Source organism: Dunckerocampus dactyliophorus, chromosome 11 (assembly GCF_027744805.1).
Source record: "Dunckerocampus dactyliophorus isolate RoL2022-P2 chromosome 11, RoL_Ddac_1.1, whole genome shotgun sequence".
NCBI lineage: Eukaryota > Metazoa > Chordata > Actinopteri > Syngnathiformes > Syngnathidae > Dunckerocampus > Dunckerocampus dactyliophorus.
The window spans coordinates 24,002,991-24,025,987 of NC_072829.1; the positions used below are offsets into that span (position 1 = coordinate 24,002,991).

Consider the following 22,997-nt stretch of genomic DNA (forward strand, 5'->3'; position numbering starts at 1 on the left):
GCAAAATGTGGGTTATTTGGTTTCTCATTCACTTTCTAACCAACTGAGTCAGAAACTTGAATTGTTTTTGATGAAGTTCCACTGTATATGCACCTGCGGTGCTCTCACCTGATCATAGATCCAGAAGATGGTCTAAGTTCAAAACAGACACCCGATATCAGCACCGTCATGTTTTCAAAGTGAGAATTAGGTAAGTGAGTTTATAAAACCATACTTACTTATCGCTGTCAGACTTGGATGGTGGAGCAGAAGTGGGTGAGGACACTGGACTGGTTTCCGTCGATGCTGCATTCTGACGTCTGGCCCTTAATTCTGCCATCCTGTACGAACACACAATGACTTTGTTCAGCGCGTTGTGTTCACAGCATAATAATGGTGTACAGATAGTGGGACGTGGGGGGGGGTCTCTTACCATGGCTTCTCTTTCGTTGCATCCTCAGGTTCACTGCTGCGGTTCATCCAGCTGCCGTCGTCCTTCAGCTTGGTTCTGACTTTGGTGGTACGGAACACAGTTTCTTTCTCGTACACTAAGACGCAACAACACAGTCAACATTCACACTCGGTTGCAACGACATTAGGTGCTGTGCAGCATGTGTGCGATCCTACAGAAAGCCATTATTGCTCAGGGTCGAATGACAAGAGTACAAAAATTACTGAAATTACGAAATGTTTTTGTTAAGGGAAAAAATTAACATAAAACAAAAAGTTTGGTGCACTATTTCATTGTTGGAACAATGCTTCTTATTGTCAGTAAATGTTACATACCAATGGAAACCCTGTTTGCTTCATTTTATATATTTTTATATGTCTTCACTGTCTATGCTCACCATCTTATTCTGATGTTGCCTGTGTTGTCTTCATTGAACGCTAGCCCATATCTGCACATTTGGCATTTCAACAGTCCCCAACTCGACAGAACACTTGACACTAAAGCGACCAACACAACCACATTGACTGACGTTCGACAACTTCTGGTGGAGGAGTGGAATGACGCCCCACAGCAGTGTGTGACCAACATAAGAAGGAGGTGCCAGGTTGTTATGGATAATGATCATTGCGGAATGCTGCCAACCAATGCATGGTCCTTACTTGGGGCACCATTTAAAAAAGAAAACAGCTTTCCAACAGAATGAAATGCATCGGAAAGAAGAGTGATTGCAACAGATAAATCTAAGTTAACTTTTTATATTACAGGTGCCAAATATGAATAAATGTATTTATTTCAAGACTTCATTTTAGACTAAGAGACCATTTAAAGGATCAGGAAGGTTTTGCAGTTCATTTGCAATCTTTTTCACAATATTTGTCACAATTTGAGTGTGGCTGTCGAATGCTGGACCCCTCGTATGCAGAGACAAACGCTGCGTGCAATTAAAAGTCTTAAGCACAATTCAGGAGCAGGTGCTCACGGTAGTGCAGGATACACGTAACAAAAAGCGACAAAGGGAAAAAACACAACGGGAAGTCTTGGGCAGTTGGTACAGGTAAGGAAACAGTTTAGGCGACGGCACAGGCGAGGAGAACCAGCGCCGTCCCTGTCACGACGCTGGGCTTATATAATTGGAATTGCACAGAGCCGCGCACCGTTCTAGCGGGGTGAAGCGGCTACACGCAGGAAGCAGACCACACAAAATGAAAGCACCAGACAAGAAAAAAATCATTTCAGTACTTTTGTCTCACAAAATTGGTGATTTTTTTTCCCACAGAAAACATCTCATTCACCCAAAGTCGGTAACAATTTATAAATTTGCGATAATAATAAATGTACAGCGTACCACAGTTTAAAAAAAGCCCCAAATTTTTATGCTTATGTCTTTATGCCTTTTTTTTTTTACCAAGTGTTGAGATTTCGCACTGTTCGGTGGTCCTTGAATGCACCATAGTTGCAAAAGTAAAACTTTTTAAAACTAAGACTCCAATACGATCTGCTCATTGATCATATTACATTATCTTTTATTTATGGTGACTACAAATGCATTTTATCGTTTAAAATGTGTTTAATAAGTGTGTGAGGCATACGGAAGGGAAATGGGTGGGAGTCTGGGTCTGAATCAAATTGAAGAATTACAAGAGTCACTTTATTGCAAATGTTGATCCGAAATCGGAGGTCAACGTCAAGCTGGCAGCAGGGTTTGGGGGGGAGCGAGCCTTGTGTCAAAAATAGGCACTTTATGGGTGTATCAATTACTCACCCTAATATTTACTGTACTAAATTTGATGTGTAAGATAATAATCATCCAATTTATTTAAGAGGTAAGCTCTTGGAGATGAATAAAGTATCTACCTACCTATCTATCTATCTAGTAAATATATATAATATGAAAGAGTTTCACCTTTTGTATTGACTAAAAATACTAAAATAAAGTCACTTTTTCTAAAGTACTGAGATGCACGTGTATATTGTTATCATGGCAGTGCCATTGCAATCGCATTAATGTGCAAATAAATATATTGTCAGCGCTTTTCTTTGCTGACTGGGAGAAATCAAGTCAAATCACTCAAGTTGCCAAACATCAAATTTTGTCCAATAATGAATAACTTGTATATCCTTTCTTATGTAGCTGAATAAGGAGAACATTATGCACTGCAGTTTTATCAATTATAACTATAACAAACCCTACATTCATAGAATAACTCTCTCACAAGGTGTGTAATGTGAATCATTTCACGGAATAATGTGTTTTTATATTAATACTAAAATATATTAATGACGCATTTACATACATAATTCAATATGACACGTCCTGCTGAGGTCTTTACAAGGATCTCCTATTCTATGTATATTTTGAAATTGTTAGTCGTAGGTGAAATGGAAATTCCATGGTTGTAATTGTTCCTTTATTGAGGAATAGTACTGTATATCTAAAAATCATGTGGTGTCCAATCATCACGACTGTTATCACCGACGTACATTTCAGTGAGTGTAAAGTATTATTTGTCACTATTTTTCACAAACTTAACATGGTACTGTCATCTTTTTACATGTGTTTTATGATGTGGCAGTGATTGAACACTGTAAAAAATTGAGCGCAGCTCAACTTTAAATTTGGACTCCCTTGTCAGGTTTTTTTGTCAGCAGGTTCGGAGAACGTGTCATATATGTACAAAAAAATGCATTCCAGTAGATGCTTCATACATGTTTCGTATTGTATTGTAAATAGTATGCGTCCATCTAATAGTGACCATATTAATACCTCTCTAGTCGTGTTAATCAAAACAGATCATTATCATCTTTGGAAAGGTAGAATTATGGATGCAGCTTGTTGGATTGGATCTCTTGTGCAAGTGAATATTGCACAAGGCCGCATAATAATAGCATGCCTGATATTCAGTGCCCGGTGCATGAAAAGCAGGTAAATAACTTTCCCAGCCATGAGACACGCCCTGTGATGAGCCATTACCAGGAGAGACACTTCATGTCTCCTACTCACCATTTGACATGGTTCTAGCTGAGCTTCTCTGTCTTCTGCTTCTTCTTCACTGGTTCTTATCAGGCTGCATGAAAGTAAAACAAGGAAGGGCACAAAGAAGAAATTATACAGATTAACTCACAAATGGCTTGCTTTGATAGGAATCAGCCTTCCCACGCTTCAGTACCCTCCCAAAAAACAGAACATACGCTGTGAAGAATTTGTCTTTCTCATCCTTAAGACATGTAGAGGAGCCTGTCTTTCCACTTCCCAAAATGAAGCCATTGCCTAAATAACACCACTATGAAACCATGTCAACCAAAAGCTTCTTATACCTCAATGCAGCAGTCGCAAATTCCATTATTATTAGACTATTCCAGAAAGGCTGGGAACTCACTGCTTCTTTATCCTATGTGGTCGTTATTGCTCCAATAATTATTTAGAGCAAATACAGAGGCCTCAAAATGCATATTTATTCAAGGTTTAGTAGATCGGTCCACATGAAATCAATGATTTATGAGGAGTGTGTAAGAAGAGCAAAGAACAGGACGGACGACTTAGGAAACACACACCTGGAAAAAGAGACGGTAAACACTGACTAAAACCATTTGCATGCCTTGATGGATGACTTCAGCGACTTCTTACAAGTCAAGTTCTTTGGACAAATAAGAATACCAACCTGGTGATGCTTTATTATCCCGATGGGCTCCACGCAGGATAGTAGTGTCCCGCTCAGTGCGCCTGCTGACAAATGTGTGTGTGACAGGTGTCTTGAGCCCTGAGCTACAGGTACGGGTGTGAGCACTAACAAGCCCAGCCAGTCAAGGAGGGGAGGGCGTGTGGGGTGGAGCACTCTGTTTGTACAACTATGACTAATAAAGGTTGCTTGGCATTCTTTGTTTCTTTTTTTTATTGTTGTTGTTGGTGTTTGGTTGTCGGCGGTGAGCAAGCAAATAGCTGCCTGCCTTACGTGTAAGCAAGGCGCTAAGGAGGAAAAAGGATGACATGACAACCAAGGCCGAGGTGCAACTGGTGCATAGCGACATCTCCTGTGGGGACCAGAGCAGATCTCATGCTTAAGAAAGCAGGAAGGTATTCTTCAGATGCACACTGCGGAGAATTAAGGTTAAAGTCAGGGGTACTAAAGTACTGTACATGACACAAGGACATCAACATTAAATCATTGCAGGGCTTTTAATGACATAAGATCCCAGTGGGGCAGCATATTAAGTTTCCTTTCAGAAAATACTCAAGTTGTGTACAGGGTAAATCTGCATTCTTCTCCTCTTGACCCCAACCTCGTCATGCCCTGCCACCGTTCAGCTCTGCATAGAGCCACGCCCCCTCAACCGGTTATGTGCTAATGGTTATAGCAATCGGTACCGACAAATTGGATCTTGGCGAACCTGGCGGCGAACTACGAAAGTTATTCATGAAGTGGCGAGAGCAGAGGAGAAGTGATCGTAAGGTAGGTCTGTAGCTCCCCAGAAAACCAAAAATCTTCCCGTTGCTGCCTTGCTCTGGTTTAGATAGAGTAATCCCGTGTTTATTGTGGTTAATTGGTTCCAGACCCAACCAGACCCATCCATCCATCTTCTATGCCGCTTATCCTCACTAGGTCGCGGGTATGCTGGAGCCTATCCCAGCTGACTTTGGGCGAGAGGCAGGGTACACCCTGGACTGGTCGCCAGCCAATCGCAGCCAACCAGACCCACAAAGTCCAATTCCTTATTTATGAATAGAATATTTTCATAGCATAGAACACCTGTTTAGGACCTTCTAAATTGGAATTTTCACATTACTAGAGCCCTCTAGACATGAAATAACACCCCTCTAGTCACTTTTGCACTCGTATTCCCCAATATAGTACACATAATAAAGAGTAAAAAAGCCATTTAAGACATAAATAAGCCTTGTGCTTGTGTGTGTTGCTATAAATGTGTTCCCTAGGGAAGCAGAGTGAGTGGCGGAGAGGAGGTAACATCTGGTGTTCAGAACTGAATTTTAGCTTGGTGTGGCTGATAGCCAGTGTTTTTATTAGGAATTATTGTGCCTGTTGTGAGATTATTCAAACCTGCAACAAAAGCCTGTTGTTGCGGCGATCAAGTCTGATGATTGTGTGTCTCTCCGAACATTACAATAACATCATTTCTTGTTGTTGTGTGAGACAGATACACGGTCTTCTCCAGACCTCACAGCCAGCTCACTGTATCAGGATTAGGGAAGGCCAGGTCAAAAACAATGTCTTCGGGTGGACGCAGTATGGGGCACTCATGCCGTACATGTTGTGTGGTTTGGTCAGTCAGGCTGCAGGTGCAGGCCAACGCCTAACGCCAGTTCTTATCCGGTTTCGGGAAAGCCACGCACGAGTGGAAGATTCTCTCCTGGTAGTGGTGTGGTGTACAGAAGGAATGGGATTCTCCAGGAGTTCAGGGTATTAAAACTGGAGTCACGTCAATTAACGTGAAAAAGGACGACAGGATGGCAGGCGTTGGTGTAACTTTACTGACGCCTAGTGACGAGTGTAGACTACTACATCAACATCTTTGAATGAGTCTTCTGAATGCCTTATATTTGCATTTTAGTTCATTCAGCCATTTTTATGCTTCATTTAGGCAAAAAAATCTATAACACAAGCTTAAATAAGCATGTTTTCATTAATAATAGGCAGTATTCAACCAAAAAACATTATTAATTAGTATATTTATGAAAAACCGTAATAGAGTGAAGCCGCGAAGTGGCGAGGGACGACAGTACACACTTCTTAGTGTACATCCGAAAAAGCACTTTCTGGATGATATTTTATATAAAAAACAACCAACAGTACTGAACAGCGGTTGCTGACAGACACCAGGCAAGTTGCCTTACATGGACTTCCTTAAATTGGGAGGTGAGGTGAAATGATTTCGCAACATAACCATGGCAAGAGCAAGTTTCACTCGGGCGAGCACCTTGGCACATGTAAATGCTCCCATCCATTGTCTCAACTAGATCCCTTTTCCTCCCTCCCCTTATGCCGTAAACCAGTCCGACGGCCTTGGCCTGTGGCTCCGACACCAGCAGTGAATCATGAAAGGGTGCTGCTCCTGAAGAATTAAAAAAAGAAAAAAGAATGCAAGTTATTTTCCCTTGATGTCATCAACTTAGAATGACAAAAATGCAAAGGTCAGCCATGTGGAGAAGAGAATGGATCTGTTAAAAGAGAAAAAATATGTAAAGTTAAGCCCATTACTTAATAATATATGAACGAAGAATCTATCAACCTGTCTGCTGCATCTAATAGCATACCAGCATATAAAATGTAACCAAATACTACTACGTTGTTTTAGTCAGCGGGCTACATTTCTTTTTAACCTTTATTAACTGTCTGACCTGGCTCTTACACATAAAATAATGCACCATATTTCCAAAACTAATATCCCTTTACATTAAATTTGATGTAGTTATCGTAGTTGCGTATCAAATCGTTTACACAGAGAGATTTACATCCCTATTTATTATAGAGTAGTATATAAAAACTTATTTCAATCTGCGCTTAATTGTGATTAAGGTAATTATGAGTTAACTATGGACAAAATGCAATTAATCACGATTAAATATTTAGTCAATTGACAGCCTATTTATTATTATTATTTACTGTATTATACCCATCCATCTTCTATACCACTTATCTTCATTAGTGGTCATAGGTGAGCTGGAGCCTATCCTAGCTGGCTTTGGGTGAGAGGCAGGGTACACCCCATACTGATCACCAGTAAATTACAGGGCACATACAGTATAGACAAACAAACATTCACACCTATGGAAGATATACTGTATACAGTAGAGTGTGTATGTAAATATTGTCATTCATGCAGGCCATAGTATTCGCAGGCCATTGAATTGATCACAACCGGACTGTTCAGGTTGTCTTAGAAGGTATTTTGCTGCCTCTCATCCGAGCAAGATTCGTCAGTTCATGTTCAAAGACTAGATAGGACAGCTCCTGAATGTGTATTCAGTATTGTGCATACATTCTTTGTGTAAATACTGCTATACTTCTACAGTGACACCAACCACAGTCCTTGTGTGTTTAAGATACTCGACCATTAAAGATGAAGGTTTATGAATGGGCAACAAATTAAAGGACAATACGAGGATTGCAGTCACATTCATCTTTTTAATGTATGGACACTAATGTATTTGCTGTAAGAGCTTCATACGAGTTCACAAAAGACGCTGGATGAAACGAAAGGCGGTCTTTAAACGCCACTTAAAAACATAGAAGGCCAAACCTTGTGGAGCTTGTCTGGAGACCGAAGCGAGTGGTAATTTCGGTGTATGCGATATGGACCACCGCCTCGTGTTCATTTCACTGAAGACTTCTATGAAGAAACACCTTTACAAGTACGGTATAAACGCATTTTTGATGCTAGGAACAGATCTAAAGGAGGAGAAAGGTGTCAAAGTTGTCACAGAACACAGTAAGTCATGTCTTATTTACATATACAGTCATGGAAAAAATGATTAGTCCACCCTTGTTTCTTCGGTTTCTTGTTCATTTGAATGCCCGATACAACTAAAGTTACATTTGTTTGGACAAATATAACAATGACAACAAAAATAGCTAATAAGAGATACATTTTTTTGACAGTACAATGCTATAGCTATTCATGTAAGAACTTTTTGATTTTGGTTATTATCGAGGAAACCATGGAAGTTGCTAGATATCAGCTTTTAAATTAAACTCTTATGAGCTATATTCGTTATCATTATATTTGTCTAAACCAAATGTACCTTTAGTTGTACCAGGAATAAAAATGGATCAATAAACTGAAGAAACAAGGGTGGTCCAAACATTTTTTCCATGACTTTATATTATTATATAGTATTGTAAACACTAAGCCACCACAAAGCATTATACAGGTTATAAAATTTACTTTCACAGCGATATGTTGACGGCCCCGACGAACGAGCACAATAAAAAAGGTTCCAAAGAGCACTTTACTCATTAAGAAGCCACTTTAAAACAGTAATTGAAGGATAAGCAACTCCAAGGTAATTTACACTTACCATTTTGTGTTTGAAGCCGAGAAATCTTCATCTCCATGTCTTTGTCACCTCAGCATCAGACATCGTCCATCGTCGGTGGTTCCAAGAAAGATGGCTTAATTCCCCTTCCAATGAGCTCCGACCAAAATGGCGGTTTGAGACATTTAAAAATGTAATTTTTACTAATTTAACGTTCGCGTTCAAAAAAACCCGAACACAAGTACATACAATATAGAACATATTTAAGCAACGCTGAAAAATCATGTCAGTGACCCTTTAATTAATCTATGAAACATGAAATGAAACACTCCTATATAGTCACCTTTACATTTGTATTACGTAATATAGTAGACATAATCAAAGAAAATAAGCCATATTAGACATAAAGATAACAGAGACGTTAGCAGTTCCTTGCGGCTCTAAATTGTTTTACACTCGCATTACCCAATACAGTAGACAGAATAAGAGCAATTAAGCTCTTATTCTCAAATAAAACTCCTGCTCGTGCAGTGTCACAGTAAATGTGTTCCCTAGGGAACCTTAGTGACGAGTACAGTATAGTGCCTGTCCTACTGAACACCGACACCGAGTGGCTGCTTAATTTAGGCCATGAATAAGTACAATTTGCATATATATGTTTGTTTGTTTTTTTTTTACTAAAAATAGGCTGTATTTAACGGCGGGACGTGATCAGTTACTAATTTTTGAAATCCCGCGATATAGCAGTCGATCCGTGCTATTGCAAGGGATGACTGTATATAAATCTGTTTTTGAAAGCAGTTTTCTGTGTACTTAGTATTCAATACATATAACAGTGCTGCTACATTAGGTACACCTGCAAAATTCAATGAGATCCAATACAAACATTAAAAAAACAACAAGGGTCTCTTTTGACTGACAGCAATGAGGTTTATTTTGGTTTGAGTTCCATCAGGGTAGGAATAATCTAGCCAACCACATAGAGTTGATTAATACCCTTCTGACAGCGTCATTAAGTGTCACATACATGATTAGACCACTCGTTTCTTCAGTTTGTTGATCCAGTTTAATGCCTGGTACAACTGAGGGTACATTCGGGTTTTTTTCCATGACTGTGTGTATGTATGTACTGTATATTTATATATAAATATATCTTTGTAAATCCACTATTTTTTGGTTAGTTTTATATGAGGTCTCGTCTGAAGGACTAATTACTGCCATCTGCTGGTGGAAATGTTACATTACAATTCAAAAAGGCACAAAAGTGTTTCAAATCACAGGCACGTGTCTCAATTATTAGTACTACTCCTCTACCATCAAGCACTGCGTCTGAGATGAGGATAGCTTTTCACAGTGAGCTCGATCCCCTCCTTCAGGCCGACTACAGGTTTATAGCCCATGTCCTGTTTGGCCCGCTCACAGCTGTAGTAGTGGTGGGTTCCAGCCAGAGCCACCCTCATTGGCGTGAAGGTGGGCTTGAAGGACACCAGGGGGCGTAGCACGAGAGCCAGCAGCCAAAGCAGGAGGGCAAGTCCGTACACAAAAGTGTAGGGGAGGTGGTAGCGTGGAGCGGCGTAACCCAGACCGATCAACACGTCCGACATGAAGTCCCAAAAGCGAACCGGTTCGTCATTGGTGATATGGTAAGGCTGAGAGGATTTTCATCATTCAGTTCAGTATGCTGTCTTTTAACAACAATTATCATTTTTCATTTGATTCCCCACTGACTTTTCCACATATGGGAGAGTCGGGCCTCAAGTGCTCGGCAGCTAGGATGTGTCCATGAACCACGTTCTCCACAAATGTGAAATCCACCAGATTGGTGCCGTCACTGGAGAACATATAAAGTGGAACAAAACAGGACAAAGCATGATTTTAATAACAGTGGTGTTTTTAAAGACCTGGCAAAAACAGTCAAAGATCTTCTATATCAGACAGGAGCGCTTTGGTGGTTTCAAGGACTTACTACAAAACAGGTCTCAACAATCCTATATTTGTGACGGGAGCGGTCTGGTACTTTCAAGAACCTACTACAAAAAACGCAAGTCAAAGACCCTTGAACAGCAACACTCCGCTGTTTAAGTACCTCCTGCAAAAATGCTAGTCAAAGATCTTCTATATGGGACAGGAGTGCTCTGGTGGTTTAAAGGACCTGCTATAAAAAAAAACACTAGTCAAAGATCCTCTATATGTGACTGGAGTGATCTGCAGTGTTTAAAAAGGAGCTAATGCAAAAAAATGCCAGTCAAAGATCCTCTATATAGGACAGAAGCGCTCTGGTGGTTTCAAGGACCTACAGCAAAAATGCTAGCCAAATATATTCAACATAAGACAGGAATGCTCTGCTGTTTAAGGATCTACTGGAAAAACACTCGGCAAAGATCCACTATTTGTGACAGGAGCAGTCTGGTAGTTTCAGGAACCTACTGCAAAAATGCAAGTCTACACGTGATAGGAGCACTCTGCTATTTTCAAGTACCAACTGCAAAAACGTTAGTCAAAGATCCTCTATATGTGACAGGAGTGAGCTGCTGTTTTTAAGGATCTACTGCAAAAAAAAAAAAACTAGCCAGAGATCATCTGTATGGGACAGAAGTGCTTGATGGTTTCACGGGCCTACTGCTAAAGTGCTCGCCGAAAATGTTCTACATATGACAGGAGGGCTCTGCTGTTTTTAAGCATCTACTGGGAAAAACACAAGTCAAAGATCCATGATTTTTGACTGGAACAGTATGGTAGTTTCATGTACTTACTGTAAAAACTCTAGTCAACGATCCTCTACATGTGACAGGGGTGCTCTGCTGTTTTTAAGAATCTACGACTGCTACTCACTGATTCTCTATATGGGACCGAAGCGCTCTGGTGGTTTCCCAAACCTACTACAGAAACACTAGTCAAAGATCCTCTATATGATAGGTGCTTACTACCGTTTTTAAGGGTCTTTTTTAAGTCCGCTGTTTTTGTTTTCTGCTGCACTACTTAGAAGTGGAAAACTCCAAATAGAGGCAAAGTAGAGTAGAACCAAGCTGGTGCTGCGCAATGGAAACGTGGCGTAAGAGGCTACAAGGGTGCATGGGATCACCTTTGGTAGCAGAGGTGCAGAACAATCATTTGATTCCCATCTCAGGCATCAAACCGTGCATGTAAATGTGACACGACACAGGAAGAAACAGGCTTATGTTTCTTCCTTGCACGTTCAATAAACCACATTTAGTCAGCAGCTTTCAAACAGGTGCGTGCAGTTCTACAAGTGTTACAGATAGCTATGCTGATAATACGGCTGTAAAACATGACCACAGCAGACAAGGGAAAGGATTCAACGTTATTAAAAAATAACATAGTGTAGCCTAAGGCAGATAGATTTGAGATGAGCACTCACCCAGTCACTCTGACTCACCCAATGATGAACTTCATCTTGCCCCTGCGAGCTGTGTCCACCAGGATGGGGACCAGCTGTGGGTCCCGGGGTCCGAAGATGCCATGAGGTCGGATGGCAACTGTGAGGAAACCCTTCTGCTTGTCACAAGCCTCCAGGACCAACTGGGACACGCATATGCAAAAATAAAATGTGAATTTGTGTGACATTTTAACAGGATTCTTCCTCGGGATAAGACTGTTTTTAATTTGTGTTGTCAAATGTTTTTATTTTATTGATGCTGGACAGGGTTACTGAACGAAACTGTTTCAGGGGACACATTTTCTAAAAGACTGCTGTTTTTAAAAAGAACCTTCTGCATAAAAAGCTAATCAAAGATCCTGTGAGTACTCTGCAGATAATAAAGACTTGTCCAAATCCTCTATTTGATAGGACCGCTCTGCTTTCTTTAAGGATCTACTGCAAAAATACAAGTAAAAAATCCTCTGTGACAGGAGCAATCTGCTGTTTTAATAATCAACTGCAAATATGCTAGTCAAAGATCCTCTATATGTGACAGAAGCTGCTGTTTTTAAGCATCTACTGCAAAAACGCTAGTTAAAGATCCTGTACATGGGCCGATGCAATCTGCTGTTTAAGGACCTATTGCAAAAAAAAAACATGTCAAAGATCCTATATGAGAGAGATAGAGATAGAGAGATAGATATATATATATATATATATATATATATATATATATATATATATATATATATATTATATTATATATATCGCAAGAGTACTTTGCAGATAATAAATCCTCTATTTGATAGGACCTCTCTGCTTTCTTTAAGGATCTACAGCAAAAATGCAAGCCAAAAACGCTCTATATATGTGACAGAAGCACTCTGCTGTTTTCAAGGTCCTACTGCAAAAACACAATCTATGGCAAATCTATGGCAAAAATGCTAGTCAAAGATCTTTTATTTGACAGGAGCACTCCGTTTCTACAACCTCCTGCAAAAGTGCTTGTCAAAGATCCTCGATGGGACAGGAGTACTCTGTTGCTTTTAAGCATCTACTGCAAAAATGCTAGTCAAAGATCCTGTACTGTATATGACAGGAGCACTCTAGTGGTTTCAGCAGCCTACTGTTAAAATATGCTAGTCAAAGATCCTGTACTGTATATGACAGGAGCACGCTAGTGGTTTCAGCAGCCTACTGTTAAAATATGCTAGTCAAAAGATCCTGTACTGTATATGACAGGAGCGCGCCAGTGGTTTCAGCAGCCTACTGTTAAAATATGCTAGTCAAAGATCCTGTACTGTATATGACGGGAGCGTGCCAGTGGTTTCAGCAGCCTACTGCAAAAATATGCTGGTCAAATATCCTGTAGGTGTGACAGGAGTGCTCTGGTAGTTTTAAGGATCTGCTGAAAAAAAAAAAAAAAAAAAAAAAATCACTCACCAAAGACCCTCTATATGTCAGAGGAGTAACCTACTGTCTTACTGTACTGTAAGAATGTGCCGCAACAACGCTATCCACATTACATGTGTGAATTGTTTCATTGTGAGCGAGTATACAAGAGTGTCACTCTCCTACCTTCTCTTGTTCAATCTTGGTCTCTGTGTAGTAGTCGATAGGCTTCTTGGCATATGGTAAATCTTCTCTGCCGTTCTTTATGTGGACCCCCTCAAACACCACACTGGCACTACTGGTCAGCACCAATTTCTGTCAAAACAAGCCAGTTAAAACACTTGTGCAACATCTACTATCTAGAGCAGAACAGGCGCTCATCTCACCTGTACACCAGCTTCAGCGCACGCCTGAATGACTGTCCTCGTGCCCTGAATGTTGACCCTTTCAAAAAGTCGCCTGTCATCACTAGCAGGTGATGGAGAAGCGCAGTGGAAGACAAGGGACACACCCTTCAGGGCTAGCTGCAGAGCCTAAAGCAAAATAACACAATTAAAAAAACAAACAAGAATCAGGCTTCCACTGTGACAGTGTGTGAATGTGATAAACTAGTGAGCATCCGTGCAAACATGTCAATTTACTCTTATGATGATGCATGAAGCATGGCGTCTTGTCTCTGCAGAGAATGGAGCCTCACCTGTATGTCGCAGAGGTCTCCCTGGTAGAAGGCGACACCGGGTAGCTCGTAGGTCTGTCGGATGTCAAACACGGACACTGTGTAGCCACGATCCAGGAGCTTCTCCACCAAGTGTCTGCCCAGGAACCCTGATCCCCCGATGACTGCACAGCGCTTATTACTCTGGATAAAAAGCAATGTGCTCATCATTGACGCTGTTCAGCAAACAGGATCTCAAAAAATAAATTGTTTTACACTCACCGGTCGAACACGAGTGGCCATAGTCAGCAGCTCAAAAGTTACCAAGGTGCGAATATAAATACAATAAGTTTAAAAACACAAGCGATAACCACGCATGAGTGAGTAACACTTTGTTTAAAGTTAGTTTAACAGGTACCACGCGCGCTGTTTTATCTGAGTGAATCAGCTGAGTGAAAACCGCCCGCTGATTGGGCATCGTTGTGACGATTATTCAACAAGCCAATGACAAAAGGAGAACGTCAAAGAACGCCACAATTTTGTCCAATCAGAGACTTGTTCCGCCCCATACCGTTGACCCACCCTCCAGAGTTCAAATTAAACCTTGATTAGTTGTTAAATGTCCCTGTCGTGAGAATCGGAATACAATATTTAAATTCTATCGTAAGTCTTAGTAGTTGTGCTCATTTTAAAGTCATTTTGCGTTTTGTTTGTAGTTATAGTTGACAAAAAATAAAATACGATTCCATCATCACAGAGGAAAACCTTAAATTGATTAATAGCACGAACTGAAGTTAGTGTATAAAACTCTCCTGGTAGATAGTGAAACTGGCTTTGCTGGTAGGTGCCACCGCAGCAGTATTGTCAACACATAGTTATTGCCAACACATGGCGACAAAATAGCTATTAGTAGCTGCAGTTAGTAAATATGAATTGAGGTCCAAGTGAAACTATAATTTTGTTTTTACATATCGCTCGCTCATCGTGTTTATTGCCGTTTCTTTCTACCACGTGGTTTTAACCAACCAATCATCTTTTTGCCCGATTGGTGCGTTTGATTGTATATACCGCATTGTGCCTATTTCAAATAGTCAATACCATTTCAATGGCGTTGGTTTTCCGGGCACAAACTTTACTCAAAACGAACGCTTCCAAGACAGCGGCTGCTAAACAGAGAAAACAGACCACGCGAACATCGGAAAGCGTTTTATTTGCGCCTCTGCCACCATCCATTTAAATGTTTTAACAAATATTATATATAAGGTTCGTGTGTTCAGCTGATTTAAAGTAGATAGCGGTGTTCTATTTTGATCTTTACAGGGACGCTTGGGAATAAGCGCTAATTGGATCATAGCAGCTTTGCTTTGACAGGCAGATACATAACTGATGGTGAGTGGAAAAATAATGCGTAATAACCTATATATTATTTATTTCATTCATAAGGACATTTGTGTGTCCACCAGGCGTGTGCTAAGAGGCCATCCTTGCAGGGGCCGGTGCCTCCTCCTCGCAAGAAGACGAACCCCAAAGCTGAGCTGACTGAGGAGCAGAAACAGGAGATCCGAGAGGCTTTTGAGCTCTTTGACACGGATGGATCTGGACACATTGACGTCAAGGAACTCAAGGTAAAAACAAAAGCATTTCAAAAAGGGCCCAAAAAACTTTGGCAGCTTAGCAAGAAATAAATATGAATTAAAATCTAATGCAATAAATGTACTTTATTTGATGTACTTTACATAGAACGGTGACATGTCTTTCTTGTTTTGTGTGTTAAGGTTGCTATGAGAGCCCTGGGCTTTGAACCCAAAAAAGAGGAGATCAAGAAGATGATTGGTGAAGTGGATAAAGATGGCACCGGGAAGATCTCCTTTAATGACTTCCTCATTGTCATGACACAGAAGATGGTAAGTTGTTGGTAAGTTGTGTTTGCAGGGAATGTGTGGAAATTCAACCGAGGGGAAATAAACTGAAAAAATATGCTAAATTAGACTGTAAAAATAGATGCAATCGTACATCATAATGGCTTAAAATGCAGTAGCATGTACACAGAGCATTCTTAAATCATCTACAGCACAGTACATCGTTTATTCAACATGCTTGGCTCGTCAGTGTTAAAATTAGACTAAATCAGTCACAAATCAAATTATTTTATATGTTGCATCAGAGACACCCTATCAGGCACATGGTCAACAGACACTGGACGTGTGGGCGCTTTGCCCTTTTGACCCCATTTTAGGCTGAGAAGGATTCCAAAGAGGAGATACTGAAAGCTTTCCGCCTATTTGACGATGATGAGACTGGGAGGATCTCCTTTAAGAACCTGAAGAGAGTCGCCAAAGAGCTGGGAGAGAACCTCACAGATGAAGAGCTGCAGGTAAATCTCATTATCATTGGCTATGTTCTGGTTTAGTGCTGTAGATGGCTGCAGACATGACCACGAGATTATCTCGATGCTTGATTTACATGTACTCCTATTCTCTGGTTTCCAACTTTGTTTATGATGAAGGAAATGATTGACGAGGCCGACCGAGATGGAGATGGAGAAGTGAACCAACAAGAGTTCCTGCGGATTATGAAGAAAACGTGTCTGTATTGACGGAAGTCTATACCATTGACAAGACAAAGATGGAAAGCTGCTGATAGCTTTATTTCTTTCTCAATCATCCCTTTTTTAATCATCATTGTGATGTGTCCAAAAATGGAAGTAAATTAAAAATATAAATATGCTCCTGATCAAAATTTTGACACCAGTTGAAAAATGCAAGACCTTACAATTTGCACTGTTGGATATCAAGTAGGTTCGAAGCAGAGCTTCAAAAAATGCAAAGAGACAGAAAATGAAATTGAATCCACATTTTTGGGCTTTTTGGCTTTCAAAGGCTGTGGTCTTCGACATTTGATCAGCAGCTTATTTCACTTCAATGGTTGTTTGTGATGAATTGCTAACTCAAAAAAAAAAAAAAAGTCTCACTCCCATTTCTTTTTGCAGCTCTACTTAGAACCTCCTTCAAATCCAACAGCGCAAAATGTAAATACTTAAAATGTTTCAACTGGTCTTAAACTTTATCATCACATACAACATTGATGTCCAAGTTAACACGAAATGCTCTTGTTCAGGATGCTGCATACTCTTGTGAAGATTAGATCACTTGTGTTAAAAACCATCTGTGCGGCAGTACAACATTCCAACACAATTTAAAATTTTTCTCATTTTAATGCTAATTGTCTCTTTACAATAAGTTACATTATGGACGCAGCTACCCTTTTACATGATGTTTGGCGTGTTGTCAGTTTTGTCTGTATTTTTGAATGTTTTGTATATTGTATAGCGCATCAAAAATCTACAAAGAATATTAAATGTTTATGGCACAGATAAAAGTAAATATATTGAAGCATTATTGGCCTCTTTTCTTAATGCACAACAAAAGCGTAGCTTTACTAAATTGTTATGTATAAGAGCTATTGCCACTGCACACAAACTTTGTGATGCATAATTGTTAAACTTGATTTAAGAAACATAATTCTCACATTAGGATACTGTGGTATAATGTGTATGTATATAATGTGATATTGGATCATGTGGGGTAAACTTGTTTTGATAGATAAATGTGACAACTTTATTAGTCGTATAAAACAGGACACAAGTGAATCTACAAGTACATTTACTAGAGCCTCATTACTCCGCTGCCGTTTGTATGTAAAACTACACAGTTGGCTCACTATTTGACAGAAATTAATTTGAACTAACATTTACCCTGAAACATACCGGTACATGGCTTGCAGCTGCTCACTTATTAGAACATTGTGTACATCATCACATTCTTATTGCGATTCTGCTGTGTTCCACTTACCTCAGAATTCAGAACTAATATTTCAGTGAAATGTAGGAATGTCAGCTTTCGCAAATTTTGTTCTTTGATGCAAAGTCTGCGCTGAGCTTTCGCATGACTTCTGCATGGCTTTGCCCTGCGAGCTCCTGGCGTACAGTCCCATAATTCTCCTTGACAAAGCTGGCAAAAGGTGTGGGAGCACGAGGCTTGGACGGTGTGAGCAAGACAAGCTGACCTGTGCAAAGTGCACACACAAACCGCTGTGTGTCCAGTGACTTGGAGTGACGGCCGATCCTAAGGACAAAAGGCATATCAGCAGGGAAGTATAGATGGTTAAAAAAAAAAAAAGAAAAAGCATAAACATGAAATCTCTTGACTTACGTATTCTGACAGCGAGTGCACTGGTACTTGAATTTGTACTTGATGTCATAGTTGTGGCAGCGAGTCACCATCGGCAGCTCAGGGTGCACCAGGGTGGACTTGCGAGCGTACAACTTCCAGAAGTTTCCGTGTCCGTCCCTTACGCCGTTGATCAGCCAGGTTGCTGCATGGCACATCTCATGGATCAGTGTGTCTCTGAGGCGATCTACGAGGATTGGAACATTGGGAATAACTATTTGATACACTATAAAATACAAGTCAAACAAGCAGAAATTCAAGGATTTCAGAGAACTGTCGCAATCTTCCTTGGTCAGAGTAAGAACCCCAATTAACAGCATTTTTTTTTTTCTAAACGTCTTAATGATTTAAATGAACATTTGTAACCCTGGGCATTTTTTAAAAACTTTTTTCTCTGCATCTACAAAGTCTAAAACAAGTCTATCAACGGATGCATACTGAAAAATCTAAAGATGCAGGGGGACACTATGATTTATTTTTGTGAAAAAGGCAAAAAAAAATACATACACTGTATATATACACATATACTGTATACGTATGTATAGTCACTAGGTGTCAGTAATGTTACATTGATGAGACATTACATTACAACCATCTATGTCCGAAGTGACAGAAAGTTCTCCATTTTCACATGGAAAGGGTACGTTTTTGGCTTCTTACTTGGTCCTTGTTCACCACTTCGTCTGAAACACTGTCTTAAGTTTAAAGCTTACTGTATTCTAGGAGCGGCGGGCGTCTCGTGTCCCTGCAGTGATCCTGTAGCTTGTGCAATACTGTTGCGCAGTGTGGTGTAAACAAAGAATAATACGAGTGTAAAGGTGACTATAGGGGTGTTATGTCCTGTCTGCGGGGCTCTAATGTTAAAAATTGTATTTAGAAAGTCAATCAGGTTTTCTATGCTCGAACTACAAACATTTTCCATTAATATTGAATCCTACTTAAAAAATTTATTTACCGGGTATGGAACCAATTAACTGCGATAAATGAAGGATGACTGTAGATAGATAAAGCTTTGTGTGATTGATATCAACATTTCAGGTTTTTCCTCTTCTTTACATTGTGCTTTTTTCCCCTTTATCATTTTTCTTAGGAAGTACACATTACTTACTTGCATAACATTACTGCAATATCTGTGACAATTTTCTGCTTAAAAAGGGTATCTTCGTAAAGAATTACCTGCAGAATCACAGACTTTCTCAGAGAGTTCGATGCGAGCGTATCGGTTCCCCCCTCTCCGCTCCTGCCCAGTGATACAGTAGCCTGCTGTTTTTCGCATCTTCTTATTCCAAGTCACAGACATATTGGCCGGGAGCTAGACAAGGAAACATGAGCCATTCAATGCATTAGCTAAATGGTTATATACTTACATGCATAAAAAAAGATGAAATGTGACAGCACCTTATTGTCAAACACACTACTGTTGTACATCAGGTAGAGTTTGCTGGTGAGTTCTTCCTTGTTTTGCTTAAAATGACGACAATAGCTGGAGCCCGGGTTTGACAGGGACTCCAAGAAGCAACCAGGGGTTTTGCACAATGTTAGCCTGGAAGAGCAAAAAGCAAGGTGAATCAAACAAAGAAGCAGAGAAGCCTTGCTTTAGATAGATGTTGAACGTGCTTCAGCAATCTACATAGAAAAAAAGTGTACCTGCTGATGGGGCCATGTCTGGGCTCTGTTTGACTCACGGTTGGCTTCAAAATGCTGCTTTTCGCAGGAGGTTTGTCAATCGATATGGTGATCCTGGGTTTAGCTGTCACCTTTACAGGTGGAACAAACACAGGTGCGTCCTTGCTGCATTCTGGATTCAAGAACAAACAGCAGGTTTTCAACAGCCTCTTTCATCTCAGCGCCTTTATCATAATATTAGTCTGTTTCTATAAAAATAGAATTCATTCATTCATTTTGAAAGCATGAATATAGATATATAAAATTATTTACAAACATTTTTTTTAGTACACTAATCCCCAGCACAGGTCCACTTGAAAAAAATACAATAAAAAGGGCGGTATCACAAATTTTGCCTTCATAAAGCTAATGTTTAGTTTTGATTGACACCATTATATTCATTTGAAAAGGTCCGGTGTTATGCAAAACTTAACTTACCACTAACCGTAACATCTAACACTTTGAATACACTCCTGTGAGACCTCTAAGACCTATTTAACACTTGCAAAACAGTGTAATATTGGACCTTTAACAATATATTCATTATTGTGGTTGCAGTTTGCAGTGGTGTGGCACTCATCATACCGAAGTGGTTTCTAATACTTTGCCCCTTACAACCACCTCTCATTGCCTAATGTGTCTGTAAAAAGCACGGCATTATTAAAAAAACAAAACTGCAATACGTTGAGAATGACAACCTTAACAGCTAACTAAAAAGGTGAACATAGGCAGGCACCTTTGTTAGTCTGAGGTAAACACGAAGAGCCAGTCAATGTGTGCTTCTTTTTAAGTCTCTCCAGTAAGGATGTGTCCTCCTCTTCTGAACTGGATGAGTTGTCCAGCTTGGAAGGAGCAGAAAGTGTACGCTTGGGAAATGCTGTGGGATGGCGGTAATGCCCCGGAAAGACTGAGGAAGGTACAGGAGGCAAAAATGGTGACTGTGGGCTGTCCTTTTCGATACAAATCACGGGGTTATTTTTGTTTGGCTTTGTGTGGCGAGTCCTCCATGTGCTCCTGATGACAATACTGTCATCATCATCATCACTGTCACTAATGAAGACCGGGGAGGCACACTGAGACAGTGACAGAGGTCTCTTGAATGTCTGATGTGTGGCTGGAGTACACTTCTTCTTAGGCCCTGTAGAAAATGCAGTAAATAAATATTTGGATATGATAAAAGTCATTGTCAATTCAATGGCTAAGAATACCTTTAGAGGATGATTTTGGAACTATGAAGTCGTCATCCACGATGAAATCTTTAAGGCTTTTAGATACACACAAATGAGACAGGACTGTGAAAACACTATTCCAGCAACGGGGTGAGTGCATTTGGATGGCAAGTTAAAGAATTACCTGTCCTCACTTAGACTTTCTGATGCTTTCTTTGACTTGGTGGTTGGAGTTTTCACACGTTGAAGGACTTAATATGCACAGAAAGATGAGCTTAATGTCACACATACTGTAATTCATTCTTCAATATTTAACAATGGGTATACTCCTGCACAATCTAATGAGAGCCAATACAAGAGTTGCATCAACAAGTTCTGCCTTGTAATGTTGTTATTGTGGATGAAACTTGAAAAGGTGTACAACAGCATTGTATCATACTGCTCATACTTTTATGGTACTCGTGCCAAAAACGTCATTTTGATCAAACTCTTGCATTGGATCTAACAAATGAGTGGATTCCACTTCAGCATCAACAGGCAACTCACATTTTTCAAAACTGTCGTCATCCGAACTCACGGCAAGAACATTTGAACTGTAAAGAAAGAACATGGTGGTTTTCACATGTTTGTGAGGTATCATGCCAACGAAAGAAAGAGTAAATATTTGCTCCAGTGTCCTACCTGTCTGTCTTCACAGTGCTGCATGGTTTCTTCGAGGAAGGTTTAGTTTTTGGAGTAGCCTGGCTCACAAGAACTAAGGAGTGAACAAGTTTAATGCACAAAACAGTGTTTATGTCATCTGCAACACATTATGCACAAGCAAGTTATCTCACATTGGTCAAATTCATCATCGCTGGACTCTGTCAAAGCCTTGTTTCTGTATGCGTTGTCCTGGCCGTACTGGTTCTCTTTGTCCGAGTCGTCTTCATCCTCGGAGAGAAAATTGATCGGCGACACCAATCGATCCACAAAAGGATCCCCGCTTGTAGCACCGTGGCGTTTCTTTCCAATTTCACTTATCAGCTACAACAAGTAATACATCAATATAAAATGATAAAGTTTTATGCATGTAGAAATATAACAAACCTTCTTCTCTGCTTTGTCCAGTCCATTCTCCTCCATCCACCCCATCTTTTTGGAAACTCGTTCAAATAACTTGCGGGTTTCATCATTCATATTATTTTCTGCAAAATTGCACAAAACGTTAAAATATAATTAAATTGTCTCAGAAAAAGTTTAAATGCCTACAAAAAAGTCAAGTTAGAAAATAATTAAAGGTATCACCATGAGGAAGCTAACCCTCTAACGACTTAGCTAGCGTCAAAACTAGCAATGTTCATCGACGGCCCGGTGACTAAATTAGAGGGACTTTAAAGCTCCGAGTGCTACACAAAATTAGGAAATAATACACTTCATAAATTACACAACTGGCTGTTTTCCTCGGTTGCTATAAAAAAAAAAGGGGACAACGACGAAGCAGAACACGTCAGCGACCTATAGTAGGTTCGAATCTTGCGCCCTCTGTCGTCATATTTAATGAACCAATAAGAGCAGGCTTTATTGTGACGTACACTAGGACATTATAGGTCACGTGGTTTCCTTGCGACGCTTCTGCCCCCAATTGTAAGGAAACATGGCTTAAACTCCTTCCCGTTTGGAATTTATAATTGGTACTTAAACTACTAATAATTTATTTCAAGGTATTTATATCTGAATCTGATTCACAAATTATAAGATAGCATGGTTTGTATCCAAATAAGTTGCAAAACCTTTCAATATCTACAGCAAGCCTATGACGTATGACCACCAAACGTTCAGTATTTTTTGACGCGCTTCCACGCTTTCACCCCAGCTTGTTTTGTGTGGGACCTCTCGTCAAGTCTCCTCTTATGTAGGTAAAATGTATGCTCTGTCTATGGGGTTTAAGTCTGACAGCCAGGCTACCTTCCACTTACTGTCCCTGAAAAAAAAGTTTTGGTTCAGTTTGGTTGAATCTATAAGTTGGCTAATAAAATATTTGTCTACCGCCGAGTTTATGCTGTATCAATCCTCAATGAAAATTAATGAGCTCGTCCCACAAGTAATGAT

General features: G+C 40.0%; 4 protein-coding genes across 10 annotated transcripts in view; 1 reads left to right on the forward strand and 3 right to left on the reverse strand.

Moving 5' to 3' along the window:
• znf185 (zinc finger protein 185 with LIM domain) overlaps window positions 1-8,824 on the reverse strand; it is a 35,725-nt gene extending 26,901 nt beyond the window's left edge. For 2 of the 6 annotated variants that reach the window (XM_054792280.1, XM_054792278.1), the window contains exons 1-7: window positions 8,463-8,784; window positions 7,685-7,774; window positions 4,090-6,496; window positions 3,432-3,495; window positions 413-527; window positions 219-320; window positions 109-132 (exon numbers count right to left, since the gene is read on the reverse strand). In XM_054792280.1, coding sequence (XP_054648255.1) covers window positions 109-132; window positions 219-320; window positions 413-527; window positions 3,432-3,441 — 251 coding nt within the window. In that variant the 5' untranslated portion in view covers window positions 3,442-3,495; window positions 4,090-6,496; window positions 7,685-7,774; window positions 8,463-8,784. Of the gene's footprint in view, window positions 1-108; window positions 133-218; window positions 321-412; window positions 528-3,431; window positions 3,496-4,089; window positions 6,497-7,684; window positions 7,834-8,462 lie in introns of all 6 variants that reach the window. The other 4 variants (XM_054792281.1, XM_054792275.1, XM_054792276.1 and 1 more) reach the window with 4 other exon arrangements.
• Window positions 8,825-9,348: 524 nt separating this feature from the next.
• nsdhl (NAD(P) dependent steroid dehydrogenase-like) lies at window positions 9,349-14,265 on the reverse strand. Its single transcript, XM_054792213.1, has 7 exons — window positions 14,129-14,265; window positions 13,889-14,050; window positions 13,578-13,724; window positions 13,378-13,506; window positions 11,818-11,960; window positions 10,149-10,251; window positions 9,349-10,069 (listed from the first exon to the last, which is right to left on the reverse strand). Exons 1-7 carry the CDS (start codon window positions 14,147-14,149, stop codon window positions 9,737-9,739), a joined length of 1,038 nt encoding a protein of 345 aa, XP_054648188.1. The 5' UTR covers window positions 14,150-14,265; the 3' UTR covers window positions 9,349-9,736.
• A 714-nt stretch (window positions 14,266-14,979) lies between these two features.
• On the forward strand, window positions 14,980-17,254 carry cetn2 (centrin, EF-hand protein, 2). The gene is made up of 5 exons (XM_054792066.1): window positions 14,980-15,235; window positions 15,310-15,471; window positions 15,622-15,750; window positions 16,083-16,220; window positions 16,353-17,254. Exons 1-5 carry the CDS (start codon window positions 15,233-15,235, stop codon window positions 16,440-16,442), a joined length of 522 nt encoding a protein of 173 aa, XP_054648041.1. The 5' UTR covers window positions 14,980-15,232; the 3' UTR covers window positions 16,443-17,254.
• Window positions 15,951-22,997, reverse strand: part of gcna (germ cell nuclear acidic peptidase) — a 109,757-nt gene continuing 102,710 nt past the window's right edge. The window contains exons 1-13 of one of the 2 annotated variants that reach the window (XM_054792061.1): window positions 22,194-22,983; window positions 21,996-22,093; window positions 21,743-21,932; window positions 21,591-21,663; window positions 21,456-21,502; window positions 21,094-21,160; window positions 20,949-21,004; window positions 20,477-20,878; window positions 19,723-19,873; window positions 19,474-19,618; window positions 19,252-19,387; window positions 18,058-18,262; window positions 15,951-17,970 (exon numbers count right to left, since the gene is read on the reverse strand). In XM_054792061.1, the coding sequence (XP_054648036.1) occupies window positions 17,739-17,970; window positions 18,058-18,262; window positions 19,252-19,387; window positions 19,474-19,618; window positions 19,723-19,873; window positions 20,477-20,878; window positions 20,949-21,004; window positions 21,094-21,160; window positions 21,456-21,502; window positions 21,591-21,663; window positions 21,743-21,932; window positions 21,996-22,085 (1,794 nt within the window). In that variant the 5' untranslated portion in view covers window positions 22,086-22,093; window positions 22,194-22,983 and the 3' untranslated portion in view covers window positions 15,951-17,738. Of the gene's footprint in view, window positions 17,971-18,057; window positions 18,263-19,251; window positions 19,388-19,473; window positions 19,619-19,722; window positions 19,874-20,476; window positions 20,879-20,948; window positions 21,005-21,093; window positions 21,161-21,455; window positions 21,503-21,590; window positions 21,664-21,742; window positions 21,933-21,995; window positions 22,094-22,193; window positions 22,984-22,997 lie in introns of those variants that run through there. The other variant, XM_054792062.1, reaches the window with a different exon arrangement.